Source organism: Lacerta agilis, chromosome 2, assembly GCF_009819535.1.
Source record: "Lacerta agilis isolate rLacAgi1 chromosome 2, rLacAgi1.pri, whole genome shotgun sequence".
Taxonomy (NCBI): Eukaryota; Metazoa; Chordata; class Lepidosauria; order Squamata; family Lacertidae; genus Lacerta; species Lacerta agilis.
Window position 1 is genome coordinate 40,775,412 of NC_046313.1, and position 15,811 is coordinate 40,791,222.

The following is a 15,811-nucleotide window of genomic DNA, read 5'->3' on the forward strand; positions in this document are numbered from 1 at the left end:
TTCAGACTATGCAGAATTCATTTTCTTAGGGCTCTTTATGTCCGAAATGTTTATAAAAATGTATGGGCTCGGAACGCGGCCTTACTTTCACTCATCCTTCAACTGCTTCGACTGTGCTGTAAGTCTCTCAGATATGACAGGACTTCTCTTGTTGCCTGCTCTAGTAACAGACTACAACCACTCTCATAGATCATGCGCTCAGCTACGTAGGTGAAGGCACACTAGCATGCAGATGAGCCAGCTCTCTCATGAACATCTTTGCTCCAGATGTTATTGGGAAGTATCCCATACCCACAAAACATAAACCTTCTCTGTGGAATGGTCCCAGGTGTGGCCAAGTCTACCATGAAGTACTGTACTACTGACACCATTGTTGTGCTTTTGGTGCCAGTTGGAGTTTTAATGTCAGGGTGAATTGTGTGTTATGAACTTTACTTTTAATAGATATCAATCTTGAATTGCGTTTAGCAATGAAGAACAGTATAGAAGTGCAATAAATAAATAAATTTGATTAGATAGAGATAGATAGATAGATAGATAGATGTAGATGATAGATAGATAGATTAGATCGATTCAGGCAGTTCCTAACAAATCTAGGATTTACTGACCCTGCTGCTTGACCTACTTGGGTAGTAAAATCACCTGCTTTGGTTATCTATATGACTGGAGGCTGCATCTTGCATCATGGTATACTTACAAACTGGATGCGCTCTCACATTGAAGCCAGGTTTGTCCATTCTTAAAACTTGAGCTTGAACAGCTTGATTACTGTTTGAACCCTGCCAGCCAAGACACCAGGTGTTCAAGAAACAGTAACAAAAAGCAACTTCCTGCTCACATCCAATATTATGATTAGGTACGTCTGACATATGTTTTGAACTTTTATGCTTAGCGATCCTAAGTCTAATTGTGGAGTGAGCAGATGCAATGTGTTATTATTATATGATAGCTGCAGAAAGCTTTGTGTTTGCTGCATGTTTATGAGCCGGAGTTAGGATTACCAGATGTCTAGGATTTTAGCAAGATGATGCATTTTTAAATGCCACAGCTTCATGCTGTTCTTATTTTTCAAATCTTGATATTTGCCCATCTAGTCCAGTGTTGTCTCTTCTGACTGGCAGCTACTCTCTAGGGTTTCAGGCACAGGTCCCATCCATCACCAGACAGCCAGTCCTTTTGCCTGGAGGTGCCAGGGACTGAGCCTGTGGTCTTCTACACATAAGGCATGTGCTACAGGCACTCTCCCTATGCATATGGAGTATACAGGCTCAAGTAGATGGATGAGCAAACCTGTGTGTGTCTGTGTGTGTCATTTGCCATGAATGCTGGCAAAAATTAGACATTAGAGTATAGCCTGTAATAGTGTGTTACTAAACTCGCTGACTTGGTTTTTGGTAGGTTATCATTGGGAGCATCTTTGAGGTGATCTGGGCTGTGGTAAAGCCTGGCACCTCCTTTGGGATCAGCGTCTTACGAGCTCTCAGGTTACTGCGTATTTTCAAAGTCACAAAGTAAGTTGTTTTTTTTTATATCAGTGCCCCAACAGTGCATGTGCATGAATTAATTGGCAGGAAGACTGTGAGTGTGCTGTTTGAACATGTCCCAACATGTGCTTACTTGTGCATTTGTGTGTGTGTGTGTACACAGTGTTGCATACGAATATGTATATGTTCTTAAATACTGGAAATCTGCAATTTGTTCTGCAAGCACATATTTTACATTCTCAAAAACAAATAAGTATTTAGAGCAATTGAAATATCCAAATTTAGCTTAAGAAGGTTTCTTTGTCCTGCTGCATCTATAAGAACAACTTTCTGCATATATTTACAGTGAAACTGCGATCTGCAGAATGCCCCTTCCGCCCATAAGAAGGAGGGGGGGTTGCAGGCAGGTAACACGAGCCCTGCACGCGCACAGGGGATGGGTCATCCCCTGGCACTAATTGGTCGAGCCCTGGGCGCGGTGCCTGGGCAACCAGCCAACTGGCGCGGTGGCTTTGGGCGTGCCTGCTGCACTTAAGCAGGATGCTCCCAGGGCTCGACCTCTTCCTTTCCTTGCTCCCTTCGTCGCGTTTCCCCGGCCCACCCTCCCTTTAATTTAGGCAGTAGCTTAGGCAGGATTTGACGCTGCTATGGACTACGGTTGGTCGCCGTTGAGGGGCCTGGTAGGAATTTTCCCACTTGGCAAATTGGCTCCGCCTGGTGGTTTTTCGCCTACCTCGTAGCAATTCGTCACAACTTTGGTTTGGCGGTTAGGCATTGGATCTTAGGGTAGGTTGGAAAGGTGGGGGGGAGGACTGGCCATCACCTCCCCCCAAAGGGCTGAAGGGTACTTCGATAAAGGAGTTCGGTGGGGCGTGGCCACTGTCCGGAGCCGTGGAAGGTGAGGGCCCCAGGCACGCCCCCAGGCCGGTGATCGCAGGGTGAGTCCCTAGCTGATGTGCAGCAGCAGGGGCTCATCCATCGTGGTTAACCCTTCCCAGACTGCCAGCACGACGTACTGGAGTCGGATATAGTCGGCTGATCCAATGCCTAAGCCAATACCGCTCAACATCCGTAACCAATAAAGTTGTGGCCATTTATTTCCCATTTGAACCTTACATATGGTGTCTTGCGTCTTATTTCTCCGCGGGAGGGATCGGGTCCTTGACATGCAATGTTCCTTTCACTGCTGAAACTGCCACGTCCTCTGTGTCCAAAGGGAGAGGCATTTGGATGGAAGCAAAACATCAAACAAATAAAATAAACAATCCCTTTTTTGATGGTTTGCTTCAGCCTATCTAAAAAGGAATCTTCAGCCAGCAGGCAGCAGAAGCTAAATACTGTTGGAGTGTACATCAGCTTAAGAAAAACCAGGAAGCATTAAATGTGCTTGGTGGAAGCCATCTGTATATGGATCAGTAGATCACTGCCTTTGTATATAGTCATTAATTTCTCTAACAGTAAATATGACTTTACAAGATGACCACAGTTGCATTTCCCTGTAAAAACTGGCATATAAAAATTCACTGTAAATATACCGGTACTGTTGCTGGGTTACCCAAGGCATGGAGATGAAGCAAAGGATGTCACTATAAGTTAGGACTGGCAGAAGTCTTATTGAATAAAGAGAATTTAGGAAATAATATTGAATTGTTTGCAATAGAAAAGGCAGAGAAAATTTTTCAGAGGACCAGTGCTTAGAACATTGGACCGGCAGCAGAGAAACTCAGGTTCAGATCCCCTCTCAGCCATGTAGTTCTCTGGATGACTTTGAGTTAGTCTTTGTCTCCTCACCTGACCTACTTCAGAAGGTTTTTGTGAGGATAAAATGGAAGAGAGAGAACTGCTACTTGGAGGAAGGGTGAGGTAAAAATGTCATGAAATAAAGCATTAGTCCACCTTTAAAAAAATTAAAAAATTATCCAGTAGCACCTTAGAGACCAAGTACGTTTGTTCTGGGTATAAGATATAAGATATGTGAAGAAGTGTGCATGCACATGAAAGCTTATACCCAGAACAAACTTAGTTAGTCTCTAAGGTGCTACTGGACTATTTTTTATTTATTTCGACTGTGTCAGACCAACACGGCTCCCTAACTGAATCTAGTCCACCTTTAGTTACTGCCAGTTCCCAAAACGGGTCAGAACAAGTGGTTCAGTAGTAAAATAATTTGATTTTTAAAAATGAAACAAAACAAGACAAAACCTCTATCTTATCAAGAATTGCAGTTGCAGGTTGTTGACATATCCAAATTACCAACAATGTGCAAGAAAATGTTATTTTGTATTAATTATTGTGGATTGCACATATATTGTTTATAGCAGCTGAATCTAGCTAAATTATGATCTTCCATCCTGACAGTCTTCACCAGGCCTGAGTGGAAATATCCTTTCTATCATGTGACCCCTGGAATGAATGTTTGTTATATGATGTGTGGCCCTAGAAGACAGATTTCCCTGCTAGCTCACATGTGGATTCTCTTGACAGGTACTGGGCTTCCCTACGAAACCTAGTCGTATCTCTGCTGAACTCCATGAAGTCCATCATCAGCCTCCTTTTCCTCCTCTTCCTCTTCATAGTCGTCTTTGCCCTTTTGGGAATGCAACTCTTTGGGGGCCAGTGAGTAATGGGAAAAGCTGGGGGGTGATGTTTCCTGCAACTTCCTTAGAGTGAATACTTGGGCCCTGTTCAGATGTCACAATAATGGCCTTTGAAACCATGGTTAAGGTTTGTACCTGCACACTCCCTCCTGCCCCTTGCCTCCCTGCTTTCTGTATCCTCTTTGATGTTGATATCCTGACTGGTTAAACCACCTTTTTTCATGATGTCACTCATGAGATCAGATCCTGATTTCATAGCCTACTTTGTAGGCAGTGCTTAAACCACAGTTGACTGGTTCACATGTCACAAGAAATTGTAGTTTAACAAGCCAGGCTGTAAGCACTAAAACTCAAGGGGGAATGGGGAAAGCACAGGCACAAAGCTTGTTACCACTTGGATAAACTATGGTCTATCAGATGAGGATTGTGGTATCTGAACCCATCCCAAGTTTTGGGCATTGTTCCACTTGGGCATCACAGTAACTCATCACAACTCATTTTGGCAATAGGAATAGCTGGAGTATGCAGCTACTCATGTCTGTAGTAATATAGAAGTATTCCACACACCTATGCATGCACACACACATAGCCAGAATCTCCACAGTCTTTCTAGAAAGCTCCTGCTTTTGATCAGCTTTAGAATGGAGAAATCAAATAGGGAACCAATAAGCTAGGGTTCTTCTCCAGTTTCTTCTAGGGACCCTGATGCTAGAAACTCATCTCTGCCCAGAGCTACAATTTTTTTGCTAGTCTTGGAGAGTCTGTGATGTCTCTGTCTCTCTCTCTCTCTCCACACACACACACACACACACACACAAAATATCAAGATTCACACAACTGCCCACATTTCCGTGGTATCTGCAGTTCCTTTAGCAGACAAAGCTAGGTTCTGGATGTGAGCTGACTAAGATGGAAAGAGTTGGAAAGTACCTTAGGATCTGTAACTAACATCTCTGTTTCTGTTGGTTTGGTGTTTCTCTTGCTCAGGTTCAATTTTGAGGATGGAACCCCTCCGACCAACTTTGACACTTTCCCAGCAGCAATAATGACAGTATTTCAGGTATGCAGGGGGAATGGGAAGGAGGCTCCCTGGAATGAGTCTCATGTAGGGTGACCATCTGAGTTGGGATTATGTGTTGATATGTCCAAAAAGTCCAGATAGCACCAGTGCTTCTCTTCCCTTAGTTGTCACAGATTATTATTCACATTAAATTGGATAGTGATGCAGCAACAAAAATGTCACAAAATCTGGCTGCCTGGAGTTGGGGTGATTGTTGAATTTTAGAGACTTGGGTTGTAGAACTGCTGAAGCAGCCCCTTAGGATTGGGGTGCCCATACTTTCAGAAGTGTATTTATTGCCACTCTTGTGTTCTTTTGCTTTTGTATGTGCATTGGAGTAAGCAGGATTATTCATAGAAATATATCTTGGAGAATTGTATGTAGGTTTGCACCATAAGATTATCTTTGTTTTAAACCTGAGAATTCTTGCCACTCTTTTACTTTTTTCTTATAAACAAGAAGCAAGTGACCAATTGTTCCTTGCTGCATTCCTTTTAGTTTGTGCTGCTGAATTAATGTGAATATTGAATGTCTTGATTTGTTTAATTGCCTTGAGTTCTGTTGAAAAAGCATTCTAGAAGTCTGGTAGATAAATACATTTCAAATGGAAGAAACTCTAGTGAAACAAACCATGACACAAACCACTATTCAGCATCATAACAGAATAAAACACTTCCTTACATTAGAAAGTAGTAGATTACATGAAAAACCTCTTCAGAATATTTTATTTAAGTTCTCACCCTGTTTGATCAATAATGAACTCCCTTTCCAATATTACCATTGACTCAGCTGAGGATTCTATCAATTTCATCTGGAATTTCTAGTTATATATTGCATATTTCAGATTTTGACTGGTGAAGACTGGAACGAAGTAATGTACTATGGTATCCGATCTCAGGGCGGTGTCGATACAGGAATGATGTTCTCAGTCTATTTCATTGTACTGACTTTGTTTGGTAACTGTATCCTTTGTTGAGAAATATATAGTTCTCATATGTTTATGGGACTAGATTATGAACTCTGAGGCAGTAACTATGGGTTATAAAAGCAGGAGGTGCCTGGGAATGAGGATTCTTTGGTGGATCTTCCATTTTTATTGTTGAATGTGTTACATGGTTGGGGAAATACATCCTCAGTTGAACTTGTTTCTTTCTGTTTAAAAAGATGGAGAAATTCCAGTCTGTCAGTACTGGGACCAAGAAATAGTAAAGTCAGTGCTTTACATGCTAAAATAAAAGGTCCCCTTTCGAAATCTTGAAATTGCACTCATTTGGGACACTCCTTCTGAAGGGAGTTGTGGAATAAGATGAACCTCTGGTGCTGAAATAGGCATTAGGTTTGGGTGACTGATTCTGTTAACTCTGCAGTCTGGCCAACCATTATGGAGAAACCCTTCAAGGGAAACCAAGCATTTGACAACTCTTCAGGTAGTCAAGTGAAAATGAAACTAGAACTGCTTTTGGTTTTGCCTTGACTCTCAACATTCAGACACTTTGCTCAATGTATTCTTGGCTATCGCAGTGGATAATCTTGCCAATGCTCAGGAGCTCACCAAGGTGGGATTACTTCTCCAGTACTGGAACAAATGGGACTATGGGGAGACATGCTTATTGAATGTGGTGATTACAGGGCTGGGTTTCCTGTATACTGAAAACAGGATTGTATAAGTGAATAGCTTCCTTCTGCTTCATTTTCTGATTGCTGTCAGTCCAAGGGTTGGCACAGGTGATAGTCTAAACCAGTGACTAATTGTGTTAAAACCTGATGCTAGCTGATCCTTCTTCCTACAGATACTTTCAGTTTAACCTTACAGTCGTTTGGGAGAAGCTGCTGTCTGGATGCACCCTAACTCTTGTGTAATTATGCCTAAAATGATACTTTGCACCTCTTTCTTTCATGAACAGGACACTTTCTCTGTTCTGTTACTGCCAGGGTAGCTAATCAGTGGCCCTCCAGATATTGTGGACTCCCATTAGCCTCCCAGTCAGCACAACCAATGGCTAGGCATGATGGGAGCAGTTAATTCAACAACACCTGGAGGGCCACAGGTTTGCCATCCTTGCTCTGTTGCAATCGCATTTCCGTGATGAAAGATGCAATTCAGCCCCTTCTGTGATTGCAAAAGGAATCACAGGACAACTGCGAAAGCAGCTGTTACAGTTAGCTTAGTGGCACTGGCATTTCCTCATGAACATTAAGTGCCCCCCTCCGATGATTAGATGCATAGATATGGGCACTAAACTTCAGGGTAGTGGCAACTCAACTCTAATGTATGGGCTTCACAGGATGAGCAAGAAGAAGAAGAAGCTGCCAGCCAGAAACTTGCCCTCCAGAAAGCAAAGGAAGTAGCAGAAGTGAGCCCTCTGTCTGCAGCCAACATGTCAATAGCAGCGTAAGTGATTTACCTCTGCCCCACATGACCCCTGGGTTTCTGTCTCACAAATGCAAAGCAGGGCAGGCTTACATGTAGCTCTGGATCTCAGTAAAAGGTTCCCACTGGGGGGCGAGTAGGGACAGTTTGGTTCCTGTAAACTGTGAGGAACACTTGCTTATGGAAGGAGAAGTTGGCCCTCACCAGCCCTAGCCTTCTAGCAGAAAGTGCTGGCTTCTTTTCATGCCCAAAGAGGACACTATAAGGAGAAATGAGGCAGGAATACAAACTGTGACCCATATTACTCTAGTTTGTGCATCTTCTAATAGGGGGTTTTGCAAGTAAAAGTAGGAGTAAAGTCTGTATGACTAATGAATAGTTGCCTAAGTCCAAGCTGACCTTCCAACATTTTCTAGGGAGGAATCAATATGGCATGTGTGGTGGTGATAGAAGAGCTAGGGAAGAGTAAATGGCCAAAGCAAGTGCTAGGAAAGATGTTCAGCCACAGTTGCTCTTCTGTTTTAACCTGCCACTTGCTGTCTTGCCCAGGTGAACAGCAGAATCAGGAAGAAGAGCTGCAGTGTCAGCAGCTGAGCCGAGTCATGTCTGCACACATCTGGACTAATGTGCAACATTCATTCCTGTCCATGCCAGAAGCAGCATGTAAACCAAATTCTGCCTTTGGGCTACCATGCTGCTTCTAACATTGCCAACAGCTTGTATATGTGGAAAGTTTTCCTCTAGGGTCTTTTGCAAGTTCTTTGGATGGCATTATGCTTTGCAGGCATAGCCTGACCGCATCTGAAAGGAATGATTAATTGGCTGGATACAGATTGATTTAATAGGAACACCAGAAAGGCAGAACCAGAGCAGGAAAATTGGCACCCCCGAGGATGTGGTGTGAGGTGGCTTTGGTTTAGGCAGGAGTGCTGATGCTAAGGGTGCATTTCAAGAAACTGTTTCTGTTTTGTCTTCAGGAAAGAACAGCAAAAGAACCAGAAGGGCGCCAAATCAGTGTGGGAGCAACGGACAAGTGAGATGCGGAAGCAAAACTTGATGGCAAGCAGGGAGGCACTATACAATGAACTGGACCCTGAGGATCGCTGGAAGGTCACATTTGCCCGCCAAATGCGACCAGATATGAAAACCCACTTAGACCGGCCACTAGTGGTAGATCCTCAGGAGAATCGAAATAACAACACCAACAAGACACGTCCCAATGAGCCACCCTTGGACCCCCACTTTGGACAGCAGCGGCCTGAAGAGTTCCTGAGAAAGCCACCTCGCTACCATGAGCACCCCCGAGACCCCCACATATATGAGCGCCCTGACTCAGGGAGCATGGAGCCACGACGCCCACGGAGCAGCAGCAAGGAAATTGATTTTAACCAGGAAAGTGGATACCATGAGATTGACTATTCCAGCAAGGAGCACAATGCCATCCTTGAGCGTGGTTACCGTGGTGACTGTGACTCACAGCGAATCAAGGCCTTGGACCCCCACCGCCGGCACAGAGGCAGCAAAGAGAGCCGAAGTGGGTCACCTCGTACAGGCGATGGTGACCGGGAGCACCGGCGGCATCGGCCTCACCGCCGGGCACCAGATGAGGGAGGGGGGGAGGAGACAAGCAAAATGGAGCGCAGGCCTCGGCATCGTGAGGGGAGCAGGCCTGCACGTGGTGATGTGGATGGGGAGCAGCCTGATGGAGAAAGGCGCCGACGGCACCGACATACTGCACAGTCCACCTATGAAGCTGATGGCAAGGAGCGACGGCACCGGCGCAGGAAGTAAGTAGGGATAGAAAGGAGACTCCTCAGAAGCAATGGAGCCTAGTTCCCTCATAGCACCCATTCCCTTCAGAACACCAATTTGCCTTAAAATATTACTAGGCTGTTACTACCAGCTCAGAACCTACAAGGTGGTAAGGAATATCTAGTGAGGAAATTATTAGTGACTGGTCTTCTGCCTCTCTGGAAAGAGAGTTTAGATTCTAACCCTAGTACATGTGTGGATATGGTCAAAGTAAGCAAGGCTCTTTTCCTAAACCTGCCATCCTGCTGGCCCATTGCTGTATTGAGCCAATAGCCATCAGGGAACTTGGTTGAGGCTGGAATGGAGGCAGTTAAGATGGAGTAAGATTAATAGCTGAAATGATGGACAATTTGACTAATACAGCTACATTTTGTGCACTTAGGAAGATAGTCTGGCTCTAGAGGGTTAAGGCAATATCATGTGGGTAATGATGATGCAGCTTTAGAAGTGGAGAGTGTAGGTAATGCTTGTGCTAGAATGATGCAGCAGGCAGTTTCAAACCCCACTTGCTATTGTGCTAGTTGCATTTCAGTGACCCATTGATATAAATATTTCGACCTGTGATCATACTTTTTATTTTTAATTATACAGAGAGAACCAAGGCCCTGGCCTTCCACCTGGACCAAACCTATCCACCACACGGCCAATCCAACAGGATATGGGGCGTTTGGAGCCCCCAGTGGCTGAGGATATTGACAACATGAAGAACAATAAGCTGGCAACCAATGAGACCTCAAACCAACATCCCATCAGCCACCCTCAGAATCCTACCAAAGGAGGCAGCCACTCAAATTCCACACCAAGCCACCTGCCCCCAAACCCACCTGTTCCCTTGGACCAACCACTCCCCAACTCTCAGAACTCTACCAGTCGCCGGACCCCCAATAATCCTGGCAATCCATCCAGCCCTGGACCCCCTAAAAACCCAGAGAACAGCCTCATTGTCACTAATCCCACCACCCAGAACAATCCACCCAAAACTGCCAAGAAAACAGAGCACACCGTGGTGGAAATCCCACCCACCTTTCCACCACCAATCAACAACGCTATCATGCAAGGTGAGCACTGAGTGCACTGTGTCTGTAGGGCTAGAGCCAGACAACATGGATACGAGACAGAAGAATTATAGGCACATGTTTGAGATGCAAGTTGGATTGAATTTCATGAGAGCAAATGATAGAGAAGGCTTTGTTTTGCTTGTGTGGAAGGCAGGAGGAAGTAACCATCACAGGCAATAAAAGAGACAAAATGAATTTGTAGAACACTCACATAATAGTGTTTGTGGTTAGTTCTACCTATTTTCTTATATTAGTGTAATGGCTGTGCCATCAGCTACCGGTATGTTACTCCAGGTCTTGTTTGTGTCTAGCTCAATGACTATGTCAGTGGGCTGATGTTCTGAGTGTGAGCTGGCTCTGTTCCTGTCACAGTTGTACTGACATGCACCTGCATGTGCCTCTTAGCTGCTGAATTTATGTGTGTCTGTATCTGTGTTCCCTTGGATATCCTGAAGATTTGTTGTCTCATGCTGGGTGTATATAAACCTGCCAGAGGAAACTAAGACTACAGCAACTGTTACATGATAAGAATGACAATCCACCTTATTCTGAATTGTTGAGGACTTCATGGCACAGAGCAGAATGTACACACATTACACCTGAGAAAGATTTTTTTTACCGGTAAATCTGTTGCATTTGTATATATTAAGGGCTTTTAGTTGTAAATTATCTTAAATACTTATGGCATGGTGCTGGATAAATTGAGTACATAAATGAATAAAATATTGGGGTTACTGCTGGCCTGCTACACATATTGTCCAGGTCGGTGTGTGCTATGGTTCAAGAGGCTTTGTCTTTCTGACTGTGCTGAAGCATTTCCATACACAAGTTGTCATGCATCTGTCTGAGTCCTGCAAATCTTTGTGCAGAGATTTTTGCATCCCAGAATTGGGTGTCGATATCTACTTTGTGCACTTCATGTTTTCTGTAGGCATATGCAGTGTACCAGTAAAATAACAAAAACAAAACCTGCTTCTATATGTAGAGTATCCAACATCCTGGTCTCCATATTTGTCCTTAACTTGCTCCCCAACTCCCCAAAAAGACTACTCAACATACTTTTCTACATATGCAGAACTGACTGGATCAACTTTTGCTAAAATGGTACTGGGAGGACTGAGAGAGGGAACATATCAAGACTGATCACTATTATTTTTCTCCACCTATTCACCAGTCAATAAGAATGCCAACCCTGAACCTCTACCCAAGAAGGAGGAAGAAAAAAAGGAGGAGGAAGAAGAAGATGATGGAGGGGAGGGACCCAAGCCTATGCCACCATACAGCTCTATGTTCATTCTCTCAACCACTAACCCGTAAGTGTTGCTCCATTATGGACTGAAAGGTAGCTGGGAACCTGATACCATAGTTCACAAATGATTAGTGTGTGTGAAAATTTGATACTTGGCTGGATTATGCAGAGGATTCATTCAGAGGATGAAGGAAGGCTGCTTATTTGCAAAGACTGAGTCTTTGGGGCTCTGATTTAGGTTGAATATGTCAATTTTTGTGAACTTAGGCAGAGAATGAGAAATATCTTGCTGGTTGGATTCATGAGACCGATCCACAACTAGGCTCAGAGATATTAAGGTTGGCTTATGCCCCAGAACCTAATATATATTGGCGCCTTTGACTATTTTCAATCAATAAATAAATAAGAAAGAAAGAAAGAAAGAGCTGAAGACAAATGCCCTCTCAAAAGTCTCCCCTCCAGCTTGTGGAGAACTTGAGTGGCAGTGAAATAGGCAACACTATTTTTCACTGAATTTCTCTGGGGGAGAAAGTGGCCTTTTTCTAGCAATAAAAAAATATAGTGGGAAATTTTCTAAGAAAAATATATTCTGAGTAATTCTAGCTCAGCTCCAAAATAAATATTTTATCTGATTCAGTAGGAGAAATGTAGCCATTTGCTCAGCACTTGTGATACCCTACGACAGAATATGTTTTTGCCTATTGGTACTAGGTTTCGGCGGCTCTGTCATTACATTGTCAACCTGCGCTACTTTGAAATCTGCATCCTGATGGTGATTGCCATGAGCAGCATTGCTTTGGCTGCTGAAGATCCAGTGCAGCCAAGTGCTCCCCGTAACAATGTAAGTCCTTCCTGCATTCCTTTACTTTTGTCTCCTTTGACTTTGAAAATGAAGCATAGGATATCAAAATAGATATGGCCAGCTCTGGAGGGCCCACCGTTTAAATGGAGAAGACTATGTCTCTAAGTTAGGCTTGATGGGTACGGCTATGGCCTGATCCAAATGTCTCTAGGCAGTGAGACATCTTGCTATAGAAACAAGTATTCTCCTTATCATTGGATGTTGTAACCATGGTTTGCTACAAAACCGAGTTCACGAGCAGGGAATCTCAAGCTTGGGGCTGAATGTGGTCCTCCGGGCTTCTGTAGCTGGCCTTTGGGACCCTCCCTAGGCCATGCCCACTCTGTAGGCCTCCCCACTCACTGGCTGCACTCCCTCCTCAAATGCTTGTGCCTGGCTGGTATGTGTACTTGAACTGTGGTTCCTCTTTCTTGCCTGAATGGAATTGTATGTGATTCCTCACCATGGTCTAGTTAGATGGGACTGGCCAGGAGCAAAGCTGGACAGTGCCCCAGTAAGGACATTTGGGAGGCTGCTGTACAGGAGTTCTATCAAAAAGTAAACCAGGGAGGTCTTGTGGAATAAAAGGAACTCCTGGTCAGTTAGCATAAGAACCGGGTACCTTCCACATCTTGGAAGGTACCCGGTTCTTATGCTAACTGACCAGGAGTTCCTTTTATTCCACAAGACCTCCCTGGTTTACTTTTTGATAGAACTCCTGTACAGCAGCCTCCCAAATGTCCTTACTGGGGCACTGTCCAGCTTTGCTCCTGGCCAGTCCCATCTAACTAGACCATGGTGAGGAATCACATACAATTCCATTCAGGCAAGAAAGAGGAACCACAGTTCAAGTACACATACCAGCCAGGCACAAGCATTTGAGGAGGGAGTGCAGCCAGTGAGTGGGGAGGCCTACAGAGTGGGCATGGCCTAGGGAGGGTCCCAAAGGCCAGCTACAGAAGCCCAGAGACCAAATTGCAAACATGCGCTGGATTATGGAGAAAGCCAGAGAGTTCCAGAAAAACATCTACTTCTGCTTCATTGATTATGCAAAAGCATTTGACTGTGTCGACCACAGCAAACTATGGCAAGTTCTTAAAGAAATGGGAGTGCCGGATCACCTCATTTGCCTCCTGAGAAATCTCTATGTGGGACAAGAAGCTACAGTTAGAACTGGATATGGAACAACTGATTGGTTCAAAATTGGGAAAGGAGTACGACAAGGCTGTATATTGTCTCCCTGCTTATTTAACTTATATACAGAATACATCATGCGAAAGGCTGGACTGGATGAATCCCCAACCGGAATTAAGATTGCCGGAAAAAATATCAACAACCTCAGATATGCTGATGATACTACCTTGATGGCAGAAAGTGAGGAAGAATTGAAGAACCTTTTAATGAGGGTGAAAGAAGAGAGCGCAAAATATGGTCTGAAGCTCAATATCAAAAAAACTAAGATCATGGCCACTGGTCCCATCACCTCCTGGCAAATAGAAGGGGAAGAAATGGAGGCAGTGAGAGGTTTCACTTTCTTGGGTTCCATGATCACTGCAGATGGTGACAGCAGTCACGAAATCAGAAGACGCCTGCTTCTTGGGAGAAAAGCAATGACAAACCTAGACAGCATCTTAAAAAGCAAAGACATCACCTTGCCGACAAAAGTCCGTATAGTTAAAGCTATGGTTTTCCCAGTAGTAATGTACGGAAGTGAGAGCTGGACCATAAAGAAGGCTGATCGCCGTAGAATTGATGCTTTTGAATTATGGTGCTGGAGGAGACTCTTGAGAGTCCCGTGGACTGCAAGAAGATCAAACCTATCCATTCTCAAAGAAATCAGCCCTGAGTACTCACTAGAAGGACAGATCCTGAAGTTGAGGCTCCAGTACTTTGGCCACCTCATGAGAAGAGAAGAATCCCTAGAAAAGACCCTGATGTTGGGAAAGATGGAGGGCACAAGGAGAAGGGGACGACAGAGGATGAGATGGTTGGACAGTGTTCTTGAAGCTACTAACATGAGTTTGGCCAAACTGCGAGAGGCAGTGAAGGATAGGCGTGCCTGGCGTGCTCTGGTCCATGGGGTCACGAAGAGTCGGACACGACTGAACGACTGAACAACAACAACAACAACCTTCCACATCTCTGCTGGTCCAACCTGCAGCTCTGTATCTCCTCCTTTAGTAATAGAAATAATTTTTTTATTATTTGTACCCTGCTCATCTGACTGGGTTGCCTACCTACTGTTGCTCCCTTAATTCCACACTTTATATGGGAGTTCTTGGTATGTGTAGAGATGTCAGATGGTCCTCAGCTATATAGCACCTCATACCAGTGCCCTTGTAAGATCCATATTGTATTAGCCTGCTGCATGTTCTGTCTACAGCTGGGATTGGTGACCACCTAGGAGCTGTACTGACTCTCTGAGCCTATGATCCATTTGGTATGGTTTTCAGTAGAGCCACATAGCACTCAGTATATGATTGCATGGCTTTGTGATCACTTTACAATGCATTCCAAACTTTGACTGAATATGGATAGAGCTTGGAAGGAAGGAATGGGAACTAGAGCTCAAGATTGTATTGGAACTTAGGTGCATCTTGCCTCTTTTCTGTCTTTCCAGCCACTGCCCAGCTTTCTAACTGATTGAGATAATCTGATAGACAACCATACTAGGGCAACTTACCAGTGTCATGTCAACTGTCAAATTCATAAACTTTACTGGCCCCAGTGAGTGAAATGGTGGCGATGGGCCTTTGAGAGAGAAACCCTTTGCTTTATGTTCTCCAAGACCTTATGGATAGCTTCATACATTAATGATTTTTCTACATGGATATTGCTTCTTTGTAGGCAAAAGCTTGTATATCCTCATATCAGACAAGGGTTCAGATGTCTATTTCAATGTGTGCATGCAGCCAAATAGACACATGTGAGTTGGTTGCACGTGATGATGTACAGTTTTTTCTACACTGAGGTGATTTTCATATAGGGAAGTTGTCATGCATATAGAAGCCTTAAGTGTGGTATTAGCCAGCCCTTTGATAATATTGTAAAAAATAATATTTGGGGTGGGATTGTTATTAACACTACTGATCTTATAATATTATATGTGAAAAGCAAAAATCCCTCTTCCATTCTCTGACTTTCTGAGAAAAGCAGCTGGGATTTAAATAGGTTAGGAGGGAGGTGTAGTGGCATAAAGGGAGAGAAAGAGATAAATCACGGCCTGGCTCTGCTACCAGCTTACACTGCACTTTCTTTTTCAAGAGCTTCGCTGGACAGGTCCCATGAGATATCCCTACGGAAAAATGAGTGAAATAATTAGAGCAGCATCTCCACTAG

The 15,811-nt window shown here is 44.1% G+C and overlaps 1 protein-coding gene across 26 annotated transcripts in view; it reads left to right on the forward strand.

The window, feature by feature from the left end:
* CACNA1A (calcium voltage-gated channel subunit alpha1 A) overlaps positions 1 to 15,811 on the forward strand; it is a 267,437-nt gene that overhangs the window by 161,320 nt on the left and 90,306 nt on the right. For all 26 annotated transcript variants that reach the window (XM_033139731.1, XM_033139730.1, XM_033139749.1 and 23 more), the window contains exons 14-24: positions 6 to 118; positions 1,399 to 1,511; positions 3,969 to 4,100; positions 5,069 to 5,141; positions 5,986 to 6,103; positions 6,630 to 6,697; positions 7,427 to 7,533; positions 8,490 to 9,299; positions 9,916 to 10,382; positions 11,557 to 11,695; positions 12,343 to 12,472. In XM_033139731.1, coding sequence (XP_032995622.1) covers positions 6 to 118; positions 1,399 to 1,511; positions 3,969 to 4,100; positions 5,069 to 5,141; positions 5,986 to 6,103; positions 6,630 to 6,697; positions 7,427 to 7,533; positions 8,490 to 9,299; positions 9,916 to 10,382; positions 11,557 to 11,695; positions 12,343 to 12,472 — 2,270 coding nt within the window. The remainder of the gene's footprint in view (positions 1 to 5; positions 119 to 1,398; positions 1,512 to 3,968; positions 4,101 to 5,068; positions 5,142 to 5,985; positions 6,104 to 6,629; positions 6,698 to 7,426; positions 7,534 to 8,489; positions 9,300 to 9,915; positions 10,383 to 11,556; positions 11,696 to 12,342; positions 12,473 to 15,811) is intronic.